Source organism: Somniosus microcephalus, chromosome 11 (assembly GCF_052327205.1).
Source record: "Somniosus microcephalus isolate GS21.2 chromosome 11, FLI_Smic_1.0, whole genome shotgun sequence".
NCBI lineage: Eukaryota > Metazoa > Chordata > Chondrichthyes > Squaliformes > Somniosidae > Somniosus > Somniosus microcephalus.
Window position 1 is genome coordinate 71,743,436 of NC_140997.1, and position 18,978 is coordinate 71,762,413.

Genomic DNA, 18,978 nt, shown 5'->3' on the forward strand with positions numbered 1-18,978 from the left:
ACCCAACTTGGACAACATCACAAATAAGTCCAAACACATTACTGCCCGACACGGATTGCTGTGAACTCCCTACATATGCAGGAGTCACTAGGAGCACTGGCTGATTTCCCCTCCCTAAATAAGGATTCTTATGCCAATTTTTCACAGCCTCACTGTCAGCCAACTAATCTGGCACAAACCGGGGATTAAATCTGGGTTGTTGCTGCTCTGTACACATTATCGCTCAGCTATCGGGGAGCTTATTCAAAATTTGGTGGATTGCTTTACATTGCAGATCTTTTTTGGAAGGCAACAGGCATCAGTGATGCAGCAGGGACTGAGGCTCTAAGATAACCAAAACTGAGCTCCGTGTCATCAACTGTACCCAATATTAATGCAGAATTTCTACCCTCCCACAATATCAGTACCATTTTTCTTGCTTTTCCTTCTTTAAGTATGTAATGAAATCTGTTTGTCTTGCCTGTATTCGTTTTGCACTCATGTATATTACCCTCCCCCACACGGTGTATAGTTTCACTTCCTCTTTCCTGACTGACCTGGAAGGTTCCAGGTCTTGGCTCTTGGCTCCGCCCCTGACTTCGCTTACTTAAAGATCCCAGGATCTGTATGACTCATTCCTGTGTGCCAGTCGGTGTGTTGAGATGTAAGCTCTGATCTTAGTGATTAAAAGCCAACTTGTTTAAAGTTAATAACTTCTAGTTTTGTGGTTATTGAAAGCACATCAATTTTAATCACTAAAGAATACTAGGATGGATCGACTCCTAAAACCAGAGCGTCTGGACTTGGATCCACATTCTGCTGAAGCATCAAATCAATTTGGACACTGGCTCAAATGCTTCGAACTCTTCGCGGGGGCCTCATCCGCTAGCGAGGTAGATAAACTGAGTCTACTGACTACTCGCGTTAGTCATCGGATTTATTCGTTCATCCGGGACGCCACCTCTTACACAGAGGCCATCACTATCCTGAAGGCCCAATACCAGAGGCCGGTAAACGAAGTGTACGCCAGACATCTGCTGGCTACACGCAGGCAGCGACCTGAGGAATCAATGGACGATTTCTTACAGGGCCTAAAGGACTTGGTCCGGGACTGTAACTGCAAGGCCGTGACGGCCAACGTATACTCTGACGAATTGGTCCGCGATTCCTTCATCACGGGCCTCAAATCGAATTATATCCGGCAGAGACTGCTGGAGGAGGAGGTCCTGGACTTAAAAAAGGCAGTGGCCACTGCGCGATCGCTGGACGTGGCCCAGAAAAACTCTGACTCTTATTCTTCCGGCCATGCGGCCCTCACCGCCTCGTGCGCGCCGCCATCTTGGAATCAGCCATCTTCCCCATCCAGGTCTCTGACCAGCTCTACACCGCCGGAGTCCCCACACAGAAGTTCACCCAGGAGTCCTACTACAGCGGCAATGTCTCGAGGCCCGAAATGCTACTTCTGCGGCCAGGCAAAGCACCCCAGACAACGATGCCCAGCGAAGGACGCTACAGGCTTCAAATGTAAGAAAAAGGGGCATTTTAGCAAAGTCTGCAGGGGGAATCCGATTTCCAACTCCGTCACCGCCTCGTGCGTGCCGTGCGGGCCGCCATCTTGGGATCCGCCATCTTTTCCCGACTCAACGGCCGCCCAGGGCCCAACAGTGGCTTCGATCACGGTGGATCAATCCAGGCCACACCCGTTGACAAAATCTATGATGGACATACAGGTAAACGGGAATTTAACGAAATGTTTAATTGACTGTGGGAGTACTGAGAGTTTTATCCACCCTAGCCTGGCACGGCAGCACTCATTAACGGTAACCCCTACACGGAGCAGAATTGCTATGGCTGCTAAGCCCCACGCTTCGGACATTTTGGGCTACTGTGTGGTAACACTGACTGTAAAAGGCACGGACTACAAGGATTTTAAACTCCTCGTGATGCCAGAATTCTGTGTTAATGTAATCTTGGGCCTGGACTTCCAGTGCCACGACGAAAGTGTCACGCTAGCATATGGCGGGTCCCAGCCGCCACTCACAGTCTGTGGCCTATCAACCTTAAAAATCAGCCCGCCCTCTTTATTCGCTAATCTCGCTCCGAACTGTAGGCCCATAGCGACCAAAAGTAGACGGTACAGTCTGGAAGACAGACACTTTATCAAGGTGGAAGTGGACAGACTCCTGCGGGAAGGCATTACTGAATGCAGTACCAGTCCGTGGCGTGCCCAAGTAGTCATAGTTAAAAATAGCGAAAAGAAACGGATGGTAATTGACTACAGCCAGACTGTTAATATTTATACCCAGCTGGACGCCTACCTTTTACCCCGCATATCAGAAATGGTCAACCAGATTGCGCAATACCGAGTCTTCTCGACTATCGACCTCAAATCCGCGTATCACCAGCTCCCCATTAGAACGGAGGACCGCCCATACACCGCCTTTGAGGCGAACGGACGCCTCTACCATTTTCTCAGAGTGCCCTTCGGGGTAACAAATGGGGTCTCAGTCTTCCAACGCGAGATGGACCGCATGGTTGACGAGAATAAACTACAAGCTACCTACCCCTATCTGGACAATGTCACTATCTGCGGGCACAACCAGCAAGACCACGATCTAAATCTTGCGAGATTTTTAAAAACTGCCCTAAAGCTGAATCTAACCTACAACGAAGACAAATGTGTCTTCAACACAACCCGTCTCTGTATCCTCGGCTGTGTGGTGGAAGATGGGGTAATCGGACCGGACCCTGACCGATTACGCCCCCTAAAGGAACTGCCCCTGCCACACAATCCCAAAGCTTTAAAAAAGGTGCCTGGGATTTTTTTCGTATTATGCCCAATTACTCTGATAAGGCCTGACCCCTCATTAAATCGACATCCTTCCCACTATCAGCTGAAGCTCGGGAGGCTTTCACCAGTATTAAACAGGACATTGAAAGGGCTGCAGTGTGTGCAGTGGACGAATGCATTCCCTTTCAAGTCGAAAGCGATGCGTCAGACTTTGCCTTAGCTGCGACCCTCAATCAGGCTGGGAGACCTGTGGCCTTCTTCTCCCGAACCCTTCAGGGACCTGAAATCAGGCACTCTTCTGTCGAGAAGGAGGCACAGGCTATAGTGGAGGCAGTGCGGCACTGGAGACACCACCTAGCCGGCAAACGTTTCACCCTGCTCACCGACCAGCGGTCGGTGGCTTTCATGTTTAATAACAAAGGGGGAAAATCAAGAATGACAAAATACTCAGGTGGAGGATCGAACTATCCACGTTCGACTATGATATTATGTACAGGCCGGGAGCCCTTAATGAACCCCCAGACGCCCTATCGCGGGGAATGTGTGCCAGCATTCATACGGACAAATTACAGGGTCTCCACAACGACCTCTGTCACCCAGGGGTCACCCGACTATACCATTTTATAAAGTCCCGCAATCTGCCCCACTCCATCGAGGAGGTCAGGGCAATGACCAGAGCCTGCCGCATCTGTGCGGAATGCAAGCCTCGTTTCTACAGGCCTGACCGTGCACACCTCATCAAAGCCACACGGCCATTCGAGCGCCTAAGTCTGGACTTCAAGGGACCCCTTCCCTCTGCCGACCGTAACGTATACTTCCTCAATATCATCGATGAATATTCCCGCTTCCCCTTTGCCATTCCCTGCCCAGACATGACCAGTGCCACGGTCATCAAGTGTCTCTGTAATCTATTCTGCATGTTTGGCATGCCGAACTACATACACAGCGATAGGGGGATGTCATTTATGAGTGACGAACTGCGCCAGTTCTTGCTCTCAAAAGGGGATAGCCACTAGCAGAACCACTAGCTACAGCCCCCGGGGTAATGGGCAAGTGGAAAGGGAGAATGCTACTGTTTGGAAGGCTGTCACGTTAGCCTTAAAGTCAAAAGGCCTTCCGACCTCCCGCTGGCAGGAAGTCCTCCCAGACGTGCTCCACTCCATAAGGTCTCTGTTATGTACTGCCACTAACACTACCCCTCACGAAAAGATGTTCGTTTTCCCCCGGAAATCCACCTCGGGCATATCTCTACCCACGTGGCTGACGTCTCCGGGGACAGTACTATTGCGGAAGCACGCGAGACGCCATAAAACGGACCCCTTTGTGGAAAAGGTACAGCTCCTCCATGCAAACCCTCAGTACGCCTATATCGAATACTCTGACGGGCGAGAGGACACTGTTTCCATAAAAGACCTCGCTCCCTTGGGGAGCGGAGAGAACGATGGGAGACTACCCGATGAAGACCTACACCAAAAAGAGACAGGACGCCCAGAGGTATCAATACCCAACTTTAACCTGGAGGACACTGCAGATAACCTGGAAGACACTGCGGAGGTCCGGACAGCGGAGGAACCAGAATCCACTCCCCTAGAGGCACCCCAACCAGCTTTGCGCTGATCACGGAGAACCGCAAAACCTCCTGACAGACTCACTTACACCAACTTTTGAGAAACATCACCCCGATGGACTAAATCTAAAGAAGGGGTGAATGTAATGAAATCTGTTTGTCTTGCCTGTATTCGTTTTGCACTCATGTATATTACCCTCCCCCACACGGTGTATAGTTTCACTTCCTCTTTCCTGACTGGCCTGGAAGGTTCCAGGTCTTGGCTCTTGGCTCCGCCCCTGACTTCTCTTACTTAAAGATCCCAGGATCTGTATGACTCATTCCTGTGAGCCAGTCGGTGTGTTGAGATGTAAGCTCTGATCTTAGTGATTAAAAGCCAACTTGTTTAAAGTTAATAACTTCTAGTTTTGTGGTTATTGAAGGCACATCAAAGTAACCTAAAAGAAAACACATTTTCTAGATCCAGATCATTATGAGCCAGCATTAATTTCACTGATAGATACAGCTTATATGAAAATACTAGCTGAAGTGCCCGGCGGTGCCGAGGCTTTTTCAAGGGCATGTTGTTGTTGGAAGAGAGAGAGAGCGAGCGACTGGGGGGAAGGGAGGGCCGGGGGGGAGGGAGGGCGGGGAAGGGGAGGGGGGATGGAGGGCAGGGGGGAAGGGGGGGATGGAGGGCGGGGGGGAGGGAGGGGAGGGAGGGCGGCGGGCGCCTCCCCCCCCCCCCCGGGAGGTGAAGACCGCCGATTGCGCGCGCAGCAGGAGCTGAGACGCAGCGACTCTCTCGGCCGGCGGGCCCGGTTGCCAGGGCAACCGTGACGCTGACCAAGCCAGAGAGAGAGACGCCGCGTCTCAGCTGCTCCTGCTGCGCGCGCGGCCCCCCCCCCCCCCCGAGGGTCGCGGCCGCCCCCCCTCCCCCCCGAGGTGAAGACCGCCGATTGCGCCCGTTGCCAGGGTAACGCTGGACGCTCAGCAAGCCCCGGCAGAGAGAGACGTCTCAGCTCCTGCTGCGCGCGCACCCTAGCGGCGCTGGGCTGAGGCTCCGCCCTCCAGCCGTCGAGTGGGGCCGGGAGGTGCCTAGCTCGGGCGTGGGTGCGGAGGAGACGCCGAGGCTTCTAGGCCTACCTGGAAAAACGGGGAAAGGTAGGAAAATTAATGAGATTAGATAAGTTAATTACTTTCTAAATCATTTTTTTTTAAAACAATATGTGTTTTAAAAGCAACGTTTTTTTTTAAAGACGCAGAAAGCGGGAAAAAGAAAGGAAAAGTTTGGAATCAAGATGGCGGCGACGCACCTCGGTTCAGAACGATAAAGCCCGGCCACACGCGCACCGATTGGCCCGGCGGCACACGCCAGCAACCCGGCGTACGATTGGTCGAGCTCGAGGTCACTCTGTCGCTAATGAGCGGATAATGAGATGCTAATGAGCGGAATGTTGAAGGTTTTTGGGATACCGCGGGCGCAATTTTAGCCCGGCCGAAACGTAAATACGCTTAAAACCGTCTCGGAAGCGTAAGCTTTCTTTGGAGGTAACGCGCGCGTAGGTACGCCCTGTAACTTTCGAGTGCATACCCGCAACGCACACGCGATGACAGACAGACAGACATAGACAGATAGACGTACCGATTTATATATATATATATATATAGATAGGACTAGCTAATGGTAGAGCGACACCATGGTGTGCATCAGTAGTGCTTTACATAGGAACAGGAGTAGGCCATTCAGCCCCTTAGCCTGTTCCACCGTTCAATTAGATCATGGTTGATCTGTAACTCAGCTCCATTTACCCACCTTTGATCTCTATCCCTTGATACCCTTACCTAATAACAATGTCAAGCTCAGTCTTGGTCATTTCAATTGACCCAATAGCCACAGCCTTTTGGGTAAAAGAATTCCATGTTTCCACTATCCTTTGTATGAAAAGGTGCTTCCTGACTTCACTCCTTGAATGCCCTAGCTCTAAATTTAAGATCGTGCCCCCCTGTTCTGGATTCCCCCACCAGAGGGAAAAGCTTTTCTGTATCTACTCTATCGAATCCTTTTATAATTTTTAAACACCTTAATTAGGTCACTACTCAACCTTCTAAACTCAAGGGAATACAACCCAAGTTTATGGAACCTGTCCTCATAATTTAACCCTTTAAGCCCCAGTATCAATCTGAAGCCCCAGTTTCAATTATGAATTTAAAATGCTAACTTTCTGCATTATACATGTGGAATGAGTCAAAGGTTTTCTTTAAATGCTTTAAACTAAATTAACCATTTCACAATGTTGACAATTCACAACATTAAAAAAGTCAAAATGTGCACATTTCACAACGACATGAAAATGAAATTCTTTATAACTTTGTTTTAAAACATCAATTTGTACTGTCAAACACAAACTTAGTGTGGTTCTTAATACAAGTGCTTTTTCAACATACAAAGTTTCAGAAAACAGTTGCCAAACCTGAAGGTTAAGAAGAAACGCCACACAGTTCATTTTATGAAATGTTTTGCCTACCTTAAGTCGAACCACATGTGGCACCTTGACTCCATTAAGGTAACATTTGATCTGGGGAATTCCACTGCCAGCTGCTGCAGGCTAAAGCAAAACATTAAATAAAAGTCACACAAAGCTGATCCCAAATTGCCCTTCAAGATTATTGCGTCAAAATCTAAAGTCTGACTTTGCCCAATCACTTAACACATTTTTGCTGCATAGTACATATTCAACAACCACAAGCAAATCAATCATCCAGATAAATAGGAGTTACTTCTGATATTAAGGGACATGGCACTGTGAAAAAAAAAATGCAGGTGATGGCATGAGGATAAAGACAGGGTAGTGAAGTGGGCAGATGCAATTAAATGCCGAAATAGTATATTTCTGGAATAAAAACATTGATGGGAAGTATACCCTAAATGGTAAGATTCTAAACAGAGTGGAGGAACAGAGAAATCCAGATCTCTAAAAGATGGGAACATATATAGAAAAATACGTAAAAGAAGCAAAAGGGGTTCTGGTTTTATGCATTGAATATAAAAGCAAGAACATGCTGAATTTGTGAGAGACATTGGTTAGGCCCCAGTTGGAATACTGCATGCAGCTCTGGGAAATCTGCTACAACAATGAATATCAGAGCCGCGGAAAGGGCACAATAAAGATTCACTAAAATTATACCAGGAATGAGAGAGTATGTGAAAAGGCTCAAAACTAGAGCCAGTTTTCATTAGAACAGAGAAGGTCATGGGAGGAATCCAAGTTTTACAAAATTCTGAAAGTATTAAGACAGCAAATAACGAAAGATTATTTCCACTAGTATGCAAATTAGTAGAGGACATAAACTCTGGATTAACACTAGTGAAACATTGGAACAAGTTGGTTATTGAACATGGAATGCTTTACTGCAAGAGGCTAGTGAAGCACAAACTATCATTTAAAATGGGAATTTGATAAGTATTTGATAGACGGGAAATGGGATCAAAATAGACAGCTGTAGTTATGGAGCTAGCAATGACAGACTCCATGGGCTCATGGTCTCCTTCCACTGTAGTTTCTATGTATATATTGTATACAAATACTGTCCTGCCCAATTCAGCATATGTTACATAAAAACAGAATATGCTGCAAATACTCAGCAGGTCAGGCAGCATCTGTGGGAAGAGAAACAGAGTTAATGTTTCAGGTTGATGGCCTTTCATCGAGCAGAAACGTTAACTCTTTCTCTCCACAGATGCTGCCTGACCTGCTGAGTATTTCCAGCATTTTCTGTTTTTATTTCAGATTTCCAGCATCATCGGCATTTTGCTTTTGTATCAGCATATGTTACCTTGCTCTGTAGATTATGATGTTTACACTGTGAAGTCACAATACACACAGCAGTAAGTTAACTTGAACACATAATCTAGGCGATTAGTTCAGTACAGTGCTGAGGGGGTGCGGCATTGCCAGAGACAGTTATGTAAATGAGATGCTAAACCAAGGTCCTATCTGCCTATTTAAGTGGGCATTAACTATCCCGTGATAGCATTGGCTTAACATCTCATTTGCAGACCAGCGTCTCTAGCAATGAAGCATACTAATTATGTAGGTGAATGTGGCAACCATTTTTCATACAAGAATCTTGTGTGAAAAAAGGCTGCCACATTCACCTACATAATTAATTGTGCGTGAACCACTTTAGGACATTTGAGAAATATGATGAGGTACTAATTAATATATATAGTTATTTCTTTCTGTAACTTCCATGTACACAAGTCACTGTGTTTATTGTGCTATATATATAAAGTTGCATTTAATTCAAGGCAAAGTTTACACCTGCCAATTTTACTTATTAGAATGCATTATATATTTCAGAATATATTGCATTAGTTTAACATCTCATTCCACAGTGAAGTTCAATCACAGTTGCACTTCTCCCTTGTTGTCAGGGAGACTGGTTGAGGCAGTGACCATGGCATAGTTTAGGGAAAGTGAATGAACATGTGAAGCAGAGGAAGATACAAGACTATGGGGAGGAGAGCTGGGTTGTGGGACTGGTATTGGATTGCTTCAGCAAAAAGCCATCGCAGATACAATGTGCTAAATGACCCATCTGTGCTGTAAACCTCTGTGGGTTCACCAAGGAAAAACAGAGTCTGATGGAAGTGAACGCAGCAGTGGTTCATCACTCTTACAGCCATTCGTTCCTGATATTATGCATCTAGGCATTACTGAAATCCTGCTAGAATAGCCTTACTCAAAATTTCTACAAGATGCAGGATACCCAAACGAGTAGAGAAGACAGTGATGACTAATGGCTTGCAATATCAATCTGTAAGGCTCAATGGCACTGCAGCTTTCAACAAGAAGCCTCAATAGGTTTTTGAACTACACATGAAGGTATCTTTTAGAAGTAATCTCGAATATTTTCAAGCAATTTCACAAACAGGCAAGAAAACTGGAAAAAGCAATTAGGGTGGCAAGGGGGAATGTCAATCTCAACAGGTAGTACTCCATCAAAAGCGCATAAAAACATCTTGTACTCGATTATACTGGAGAGGCAAAAGATGCTGGCCATTAGGGCAACAGCGTAAACATTTTAAATAACAACAGAAAATGCTGGAAACACTCAGCAGGTCAGGCAGCATCCGTGGAGAGAGAAACAGAGTTAATGTTTCAGGTCTGTGACCCTTCTGCTGAGTGTTTCCAGCATTTTCTGTTGTTATTTCAGATTTACAGCATCCACAGTATTTTGCTATTGCATTAGTGTAAACATTTTGTTCTAGTCGCTCAGTTATGACAGCTGCACAGTGCACACTCTAAATATTTAATTACATATGAATATCAAAAGCAGTAATATGCTGGAGGATACTGTATAATATTGTTGCAAAATTATAAGCTCACTGACAAAATTACATTTTAAAAACCAATTTAAGTATTGCTTACTCAGTACAACTTACAATTTTTATAAATTAAATTTAAAAAAAATTATGCAGAGTAACAAGAAATCTCATGCAAAAGCAAAATACGGATGCTGGAAATTTGAAATAAAAACAGAAAATGCTGGAAATGTACAGCAGGTCAGGCAGCATCTGTGGAAAGAGAAACAGAATTAACGTTTCAGGTTGATGGCCTTTAGTCAGAACTGGAAAAAGTTAGAGATATAACAGGTTTTCAGCAAGTGCAGAGGCAGGGAAAGGGGAGGAAAGGACAAAAGGGAAGGTCTGTAATAGAGATTAAATGACAAAAGGTATGATGGTGCAAGGCAAAAGGAGATGGTAATGGGACAAGAAACAAAAAAAGTGTAAATGGGAATAGCAGAATCATTACCAACAGCTGTTGTCCCAGAAAATGGGGGCAGAGGTTATGATCTGAAATTGTTGAACTCTATGTTGGTCCGGATGGCTATAAAGTGCCGAATCGAAAGATGAGGTGCTGTTCCTCGAGCTTACGTTGAGCTTCATTGGAACAGTGTCAGAGGCAGAGGACAGAGTGGGAGAGGGGCAGAGAATTAAAATGGCAGGCGACCGGAAGCTCAGGGCCATGCTTGCGGACTGAATGGAAGTGTTCGACAAAGCGGTGACCCAATCTGCATTTGCTCTCCCCAATGTAGAGGAGGCCGCATCGTGAGCAGCAAATACAGTATAGCAAGTTGAAAGAAGTACAAGTAAATCTCTGTTTCTCCTGGAAGGAGTGTTTGGGGCCCTAGCTGGTGGGAAGGGAAGAGGTAAAAGGGCACCATCGCTTGTGCTTGCACGGGAAGATGCCGTGGGAAGGGGAGCAGGTGTTGGGGATGGTAGAGGAGTGGACCAGAGTGTTGCGGAGGGAACGGTCCCTGCAGAATGCTAAAAGGGATGGGGAAGATGTGTTTGATGGTATCACGCTGGAGGTGGCGGACGATGATCCGTTGAATGGGGAGGCTGGTGGGATGGAAGGTGAGGACAAGGGGAACTCTATCGCGGTTCTGGGACGAAGGGGAAAGGGAGAGCAAAAGTGCGGGAAATGGAACGAACAGTCAACCAGTGATGGGGAATCATTGGGTGAGGAAAAAGGAAGAAATATCGGAAGCACTGGAATGAAAGGTGGCGTCATCAGAACAGATGCGACGGAGATGGAGAAACTGGGAGAATGGAATAGAGTCCTACAGGAAGTGGGGTGGGAGGAAGTGTAGTCAAGGTAGCTGTGGGAGTCAGTGGGCTTATAGTGGATATTGGTCAATAGCCTATCTCCAGAAATGGAGACAGAGAAGTTGAGGAAGGGAAGGAGTCGGAGATGGACCATGTGAATGCAAGGGAAGGGTGGAAATTGAAACCAAAGTTGATGAAATTTTCTGGAATGGGGCGAGAAACAGCACCACTACAGTCATCAATATACGGGAAAAAGAGGCGAGGGAGGGTACCCGAGTAGGACTGGAACGATGAATATTCCACATATCCCACGAAAAAGCAGACATAGCCAGGACCCATATGGGTTCCCATAGCGGCACCTTTTATTTGGAGGAAGTGAGTGGAGTCAAAGGAGAAGTTGCTCAATGTGAGAACAAGTTCAGCCAGGCGGAGGAGGGTGGTGGTGGTGGATGGGGACTGGTTGGGCCTCCATTCAAGGAAGCAGAGGAGGGCCCTTAGACCTTTCTGATGGGAGATGGAGGTGTAGAAGGATTAGACATCCACAGCTAAAAGGAGACGGTTCGGGAAGCCAGAAAAATGGAAACTGTTAAAAGTGGCGGAGGGCTTCGGAAGAGTCGCGGATGTAGGTGGGAAGAGACTGGACAAGGGGAGATAAAACAGAGTCGATAAAACAGAAATCTCATGACCTCTATAAATGCCACCAGAATCGAGCCAATCATCACAATACCAGCATTCATTGTTGCCCAAAGCACAAGCGAAATGGATAATCCCCCTCCTTCCGTAGATTTATCAATATCTGCAGATTTTTTAAGGAAAACCAACGACAACCTGCGTAGACTATTTGAAGAGAGAGATTATACAAACAGAAGAACGTGTCAATGGAATGCAAAACCTCCAGCCAGATGAAATCTTCAATGACGATATGTCATGTTATTCAGTAAACAAGGAAAAGGATACTTTTTTTAATTATTAGGTACTTTACATCAGCAAGATATTCCACAACAATATCGATAAAACAGGCAATAAGGCCAGTAAAGATTCCTATGAAGCAACAGACAACCCATCGTTTGATTTCAAGTACATGAAAGCCCTGTATGGAGAAAAAAGAAAAGAATTGAAAAGGATTCATCAACACTACAGATATGATCAAACTACCACATAGTATTGGAAAAAGCTTCTATAAATCAGGTGTTGAAATTGGACAAGGTATAATCCAATAGTGGCACCATATCACATCATGGGTTTGTGTTCAGTGTAGATCATGAAACCCCTCATTCACAGAAGGTCAGAGTGTGTGCATATTTAGCTAATCTGGGGGTAACCAAATTACAAAGTAAATGGGCCAGTATCAAAAGCAGGAAGAGTAAATGAGGCAGCTTCATCCTCCTCCTGGGTTTAGGACTTTCCAGAATTCAGGGTGGCTACCAAAAGGGGTCACCAGTACAATTCAATAGGTAAACCGTCAGATTACTAATTTAAACGTATAAGTGGATTTCAAAATACGAGAGAAATATCTGGTGAGAATTAGCAGACGATGAAAGCAGAACCTCTCCTTCCCAGCCAGTCTCGATGCCCCAGTTTCATTCTTACTTGCCCATGTTACACCAGCTCCTACATAGCTTGACGCTACCCTGAACCTGGTACATGTTGGCTGATACCTTGCTGCAGAAGACAGGAATTGAGTACATCACTAAAAGAACTAGTGAGTCATACAGAAGAGAGGAAACAGAAAAAAGGGAGAACTTCAAGAGTGATAAAGGAGGAGAAAGAGGGACTAATACAGACACAAGAAAAACATGAGTTAATACCGTGAGACATAAAAACGTAGAAAGGAAGGAGATATTTTATTTTTGTCTTAGCAACAGCACTGGAGGCGAATATGCATTATTAAAACAAATGGACAGATTGCATAAAAGAACTTACTATTTTGCTTATCCTCCTTTCTTCCTCCATGAATAGCTGATTTTCACTATTGTCATAGTCAAGGCTCTAAAAAAAATTTTAAGAATTAACCAAAATCCATGCTACGACACACTAACAGGAATTGGACAAGACAAAGTGCAGCGGACAATTCTTTTCTTTAATTTTCGGATAAATGTCACCAAAAGCTTATAAACCTTAAATTAAGAGAACGCTTTCTGACACAGGATCTTCAGGCTGACTATTTATTGATGGAATACATGATATATTATCAAATATTTGTTCTCTATTATGATGCTACAGTACACCCAACAAGTTTAGATGCCACTGTAAATATAAAAATGTGATGCCCGGTTATAAATGTAATTGAAACACCAACAGGAGGGGACAGCCTTGAACATACATCCACATACCACAAGAGATATGCCCTGGATGACTTTTAAAAACAAACAGTTCTTTTTAAAAAGGTATTGATTGACATGATTTTTCCTTCCCATACCACCACCAACAACTTGTATTTATATCGCGCCTTTAACGTAGTAAAACATCCCAAGGCGCTTCACAGGAGTAGGAAAGACAAGAAATTTGACACCGAGGCACATGAGGAGAAATTAGGGCAGAGAACCAAAAGCTTGGTCAAAGAGGTAGGTTTTAAGGAGTGTCTTAAAAGGAGGAAAAAGAGAGGTAGAGAGGCAGACAGGTTTACGCAGGGAATTCCAGAGCTTAGGGTCAGGGCAACAGAAGGCACGGCCACCAGTGGTTGAGCGATTATAATCAGGGATGCTCAAGAGGGCAGAATTAGATGAGAATTTTGAAATCGAGGCATTGCTTAACCGGGAGCCAATGTAGGTCAGCGAGCACAGGGGTGATGGGCGAACGGGACTTGGTGTGAGTTAGGACACAATCAGCCGAGTTCTGGATGACCTCAAGTTTACGTAGGGTGGAAGGTGGAAGGCCAGCCAGGAGTGCATTGGAATAGTCAAGTCTAGGGGTAACAAAGGCATGGATGAGGGTTTCAGCAGCGGATGAGCTGAGGCAAGGGCGGAGGCGAGCGAAGTTACGGAGGTGGAAATAGGCAGTCTTTGTTATGCCTCGGATATTTGGTCGGAAGCTCATTTCAGGGTCAAATATGACACCAAGGTTGCGAACAGTGCGGTTCAGCCTCAGACAGATGTTAGGGAGAGGGGTGGAGTCAGTGGCTAGGGAACAGAGTTTGTGGCGGGGACTGAAAACAATGACTTTGGTTTTCCCAATATTTAACTGGAGAAAATTTCTGCTCATCCAGAACTGGATATCGGACAAGCAGTCTGACAATTTAGAGACCGTGAATGGGTCGAGAGAAGTGGTGGTGAGGTAGAGCTGGGTGTCATCAGCGTACATGTAGAAACTGAAGCTGTTTTCAGAGGATGTCTCCAAGGGGCAGCATGTAGAGGAGAAATAGGAGGGGGCCAAGGATAGATCCACGGGGGACACCAGAGGTAACGATGCGGGAGCGGGAAGAGAAGACGTTGCAGGTGATTCTCTGGCTACGATTAGATAAATATGAATGGAACCAGGCGAGTGCAGTCCCACCCAGCTGGACGACGGTGGAGAGGCGTTGGAGAAGGATGGTGTGGTCAACCGTGTCAAAGGCTGCAGACAAGTCAAGAAGGACAAGAAGGGATAGTTTAGCTTTGTCACAGTCACAAAGGATGTCATTTGTGACTTTGTCGAGAGCCGTTTCGGTACTGTGGCGGGGTGGAAACCCGATTGCAGGGATTTAAACGTGGAGTTGCAGGAAAGATGAGCACGAATTTGGGAGGCGACAACATGTTCAAGGGCTTGAGAGGAAAGGGTGGTTGGAGATGGGGTGGTAGTTTGCAAGGATGGAGGGGTCAAGGGTTTTTTTTTTTTTTTTTGGAGGAGGGGGGTGATGACGGCAGTTTTGAGGAAGAGGGGGACAGTACCTGAGGAGAGAGAACCGCTAACAATGGGAGCCAGAAAAGGAAGTTGGGTGGTCAGCAGTTTGGCGGGAATAGGGTCGAGGGAGCAGGAAGTGGGTCTCGTGGACAAGATGAGTGCGGAGGAGTCAGGAGGGGCGATCAGAGCGAAACTAGGGAGCCTTAATATGCTAATGCTCAACCCCCCCCGCCCCCCCCCCCCCACCCCCTGCACAAACTGTCTTGAACACTTGTACAAAACTATTAACTGTGTAACATGCTTTCTGCCTCCGCTGGGAGAGGGGTAAAGAAAAAATATCAGCGATAGTGAGATGTTCTAATGCAGTCCAAGCAGGAAGTGCTTTGTGGCTGATATCATATCGACATCAAAACATCCTAAAGGTTCAAGTCTTTGTGATTTTACCATCTATCAACTAGGGTTTACTCTTGCAGTATGTGGAGGTATGCCAGAGTAAGAATTAACCCTTTCATCATTGTCTCTGAACTAACTGGAACACCAACTCGATATGTACATTGAGAGAGGAATTACACAAGATAACCAAGTGTCAATTACCTCATAGTTAAGTGAAAGAAGTTTTTCATTGTGCGGAATTTCCTTGGAAACGCAAGTAGATGGATCGCCATCCTAAGGGGAAAAAAGCACGGGAAGTGCATGAAAAAAATACATTTTGTTTTAATACACAGCACATCAATTTTTATTTTAAACTTTACCACCTAAATTACAAAAGGAAAGTCAGCAGTGACAATGACCTAGGATTTCCACTTCCCCAAACCAATTTTTCCAATGGATGTGGGGCAGGAGGCTGCTACTCAGGAACATGTTCCACTCCCCGCCATTTTCCAGTGGCCAGGTCAGTTGGGGCAATTAGACCTTACCCATAAGTGGGCGAATAAACAGTGATTCCATGCAAATGAGGGAAACATGGCCCACACCGTGTTTCCCACCATTTGCACTCTGCAAACACTGGACGAGCAGACTACGCATTCGGCTCTTGTATCCAGCGATCAGAAGACGGTGGAGCAGGAGGAGAAGAGGTCTGTGCAAGTGCGATCAGAGCAATGCTATGCACAGTCCCCATCACCCAAATGACAAATATTCTAAAACCTTTTTTTTTTTTTTTAAATGAATAGTGCAATCAAAAAATAACTAAGAACCATGAAAATTCCTTAATTCCATTTTATGATATGCAGCATTAAAAATTCACCTCAAATTTTTTTATTTTTTTTTATTTATTCCTAGGATGTGCACATCTCTGGCAAGGCCAGCATTTATTGCCCATCCCTAATTGCCCTTGAGAAGGTGGTGGTGAGCCACCTTCTTGAACCGCTGCAGTCCGTGTGGTGAAGGTACTCCCATAGTGCTGTTAGGGAGGGAGTTCCAGGATTTTGACCCAGCGACAATGAAGGAATGGCAATATATTTCCAAGTCAGAATGGTGTGTAACTTGGAGGGGAACCTGCAGGTGGTAGTGTTCCCATGCGTCAGCTGCCCTTGTCCTTCTGGGTGGTAGAGCTCATGGGTTTGGGAAGGTGCTGCCGAAGAAGCCTTGGCGAGTTGCTGCAGTGCATCTTGCAGGTGGTACACACTGCAGCCACGGTGTGCCGGTGGTGGAGGGAAATGTTTAAGGTGGTGGATGGGGTGCCAATCAAGCGGGCTGCTTTGTCCTGAATAGTGTCGAGCTTCTCGAGTGTTGTTAGAGCTGCACTCATCCAGGCAAGTGAAGAGTATTCCATCACACTCCTGACTTGTGCTTTGTAGATTGTGGAACGGCTTTGGGGAGTCAGGAGGAGAGACACTCACTGCAGAATACCCAGCCTCTGACCTGCTTTTGTGGTCACAGTATTTATGTTTGGCAGGTCCAGTTAAGTTCCTGGTCAATGGTGACCCCCACCCCACCCAGGATGTTGATGGTGGGGGATTCGGCGATGGTAATGTTGAATGTCCTGGGGTGGTGGTTAGACTCTGGCTTGTTGGAGATAGTCATTGTGTGGAAACGTACCCCTTATTGGAATACAGTCTGATGAATTAAAATGGTGTCTGGAACCTTTCAGTGTAAATAGAATGGGCACAAAATGGCTTAGTGTAAGGGATGATTGCTTTTAGTTTAGGTGAGACCGGAAAGGGGTACTTCAGCCTTACTTTGCAGACCATGGCAGTTTGCAGAGATGGCAGTTCCGCTCTGAAACAATTTAGATTGTAGAACAATAAAGGTCATGTAATGTCAACTGTCCTTTGATAATCAATTGGTATCTGAGCAGTGCTCAATTACAGTTTGACAACTCAAATTGACCTAGGCTATAGTAAACAAACACCGGCCCTTGAGGTCCGGATGGTTAGATCAAAAGACAGATCATAAAAGAATGGGCTTTGATGTTGTGATATTATAGATAAGTTGTCTTCAAAAGAATGTGATTGAAAGGTAATGTGTTGCTAAGGGAAATTGTGTAGTAACTGATGAGTTCGTACTTTTTGAAGTGTATATAACCTGTAACTTTTTGGGAGTCCGTAGCTCTCGCTCCTAGCTGGTATTCCAGACTCGGCTGAGTTCTGGGTAGTTAAGCAGAACCGAGTGCGTCGGCCGATAAAGAATAAAAGACTATTCTTTGAGAAAACAGTGTTCGAGTCGATTATTGTTGAACCAGATTGACGCCTAAAAGAATCCAGATCGTCAATTGCCTGGCACGTGTGACGTGAATGTTACTTGCCACTATCAGCTCAAGCCTGAATGTCGTCCAGGTCTTGCTGCATGTGGGCATGGACTGCTTCATTGTCGGAGGAGCTGCAAATGGAATTGAATACTGTGCAATCAGCGAACGTCCCCATTTCTAACCTTATGATGGCGGGAAGGTCATTGATAAAGCAGCTGAAGATGGTTGGGCCTAGGACACTGCCCTGAGGAACTCCTGCAGCGATGTCCTGGGGCTGAGAAGATTGCCCTCCAACAACCACAACCATCTTCCTTTGTGCTAGGCATGACTCCAGCCAGTGGAGAGTTTTTCCCCTGATTCCCACTGACATCAATTTTACTAGGGCTCCTTGAGGCCACAATTGGTCAAGTGCTGCCTTGATGTCAAGGGCAGTCACTCTCACCTCACTTCTGGAATTCAGCTCCTTTGTCCATATTTGGACCAAGGCTGTAATGAGGTCTGGAGCCGAGTGGTCCTGGCGGAACCCAAACTGAGCATCGAGCAGGTTATTGGTGAGTAAGTGCCGCTTGACAGCACTGTTAACGACACCTTCCATCACTTTGCTGATGATTGAGAGTAGACTGCTGGGGCAGTAACTGGCCGGATTGGATTTGTCCTGCTTTTTGTGGACAGGACATGCCTGGGCAGTTTTCCATATTATCAGGTAGATGCCAGTGTTATAGCTGCACTGGAACAGCTTGGCTAGAGGCGCAGCTAGTTCTGGAGCACAAATCTTCAGCACAACAGCCGGGATGTTGTCGGGGCCCATAGCCTTTGCTGTATCCAGTGCGCTCAGTCACTTCTTGATATGACGTGGAGTGAATCGAATTGACTGAAGACTGGCATCTGTGATGGTGGGGACCTCAGGAGGAGGCCAATATGGATCATCCACTCGGCACTTCTGGCTGAAGATGGTTGTAAACGCTTCAGCCTTATCTTTTGCACTCGTGTGCTGGGCTCCGCCATCATTGAGAATGGGGATATTCATGGAGCCTCCTCCTCCCTTTAGTTGTTTAATTGTCCACCACCATTCACAACTGAATGTGGCAAGACTGTAGAGCTTTGATCTGATCCATTGATTGTGGGATTGCTTAACTCTGTCTATAGCATGCTGCTTTTGCTGTTTAGCATGCATGTAGTCCTGTGTTGAAGCTTCCCCAGGTTGCCAGCTCATTTTTAGGTATGCCTGGTACTGCTTGTGGCCATGAGGTTATAGATTGTGATGGAGTACAATTCTGCTGCTGCTGATGGCCCACAGCACCTCGTGCATGCCCAGTTTTGAGCTGCTAGATCTATTCTGAATCTAACCCATTTAGCACGGTGGTAGTGCCACACAACACAATGGAGGGTATCCTCAGTGTGAAGACGGGACTTCGTCTTCGCCAGGACTGTGCGGTGGTCACTGCTACCAATGCTGTCATGTACAGATGCATCTGCAACAGGTAGATCGGCGAGGTCGAGGTCAAGTAGGTTTTTCCCTCATGTTGGCTCTCTCACCA

At 46.1% G+C, this 18,978-nt stretch overlaps 1 protein-coding gene across 1 annotated transcript in view; it reads right to left on the reverse strand.

Annotated features, from left to right (window-relative positions):
• Positions 1-18,978, reverse strand: part of clcn7 (Cl-/H+ antiporter 7) — a 113,291-nt gene that overhangs the window by 76,494 nt on the left and 17,819 nt on the right. The window contains exons 3-7 of the mRNA XM_086000851.1: positions 15,346-15,417; positions 12,856-12,921; positions 11,890-12,022; positions 11,619-11,728; positions 6,845-6,925 (exon numbers count right to left, since the gene is read on the reverse strand). Of these exons, the coding sequence (XP_085856977.1) occupies positions 6,845-6,925; positions 11,619-11,728; positions 11,890-12,022; positions 12,856-12,921; positions 15,346-15,417 (462 nt within the window). The remainder of the gene's footprint in view (positions 1-6,844; positions 6,926-11,618; positions 11,729-11,889; positions 12,023-12,855; positions 12,922-15,345; positions 15,418-18,978) is intronic.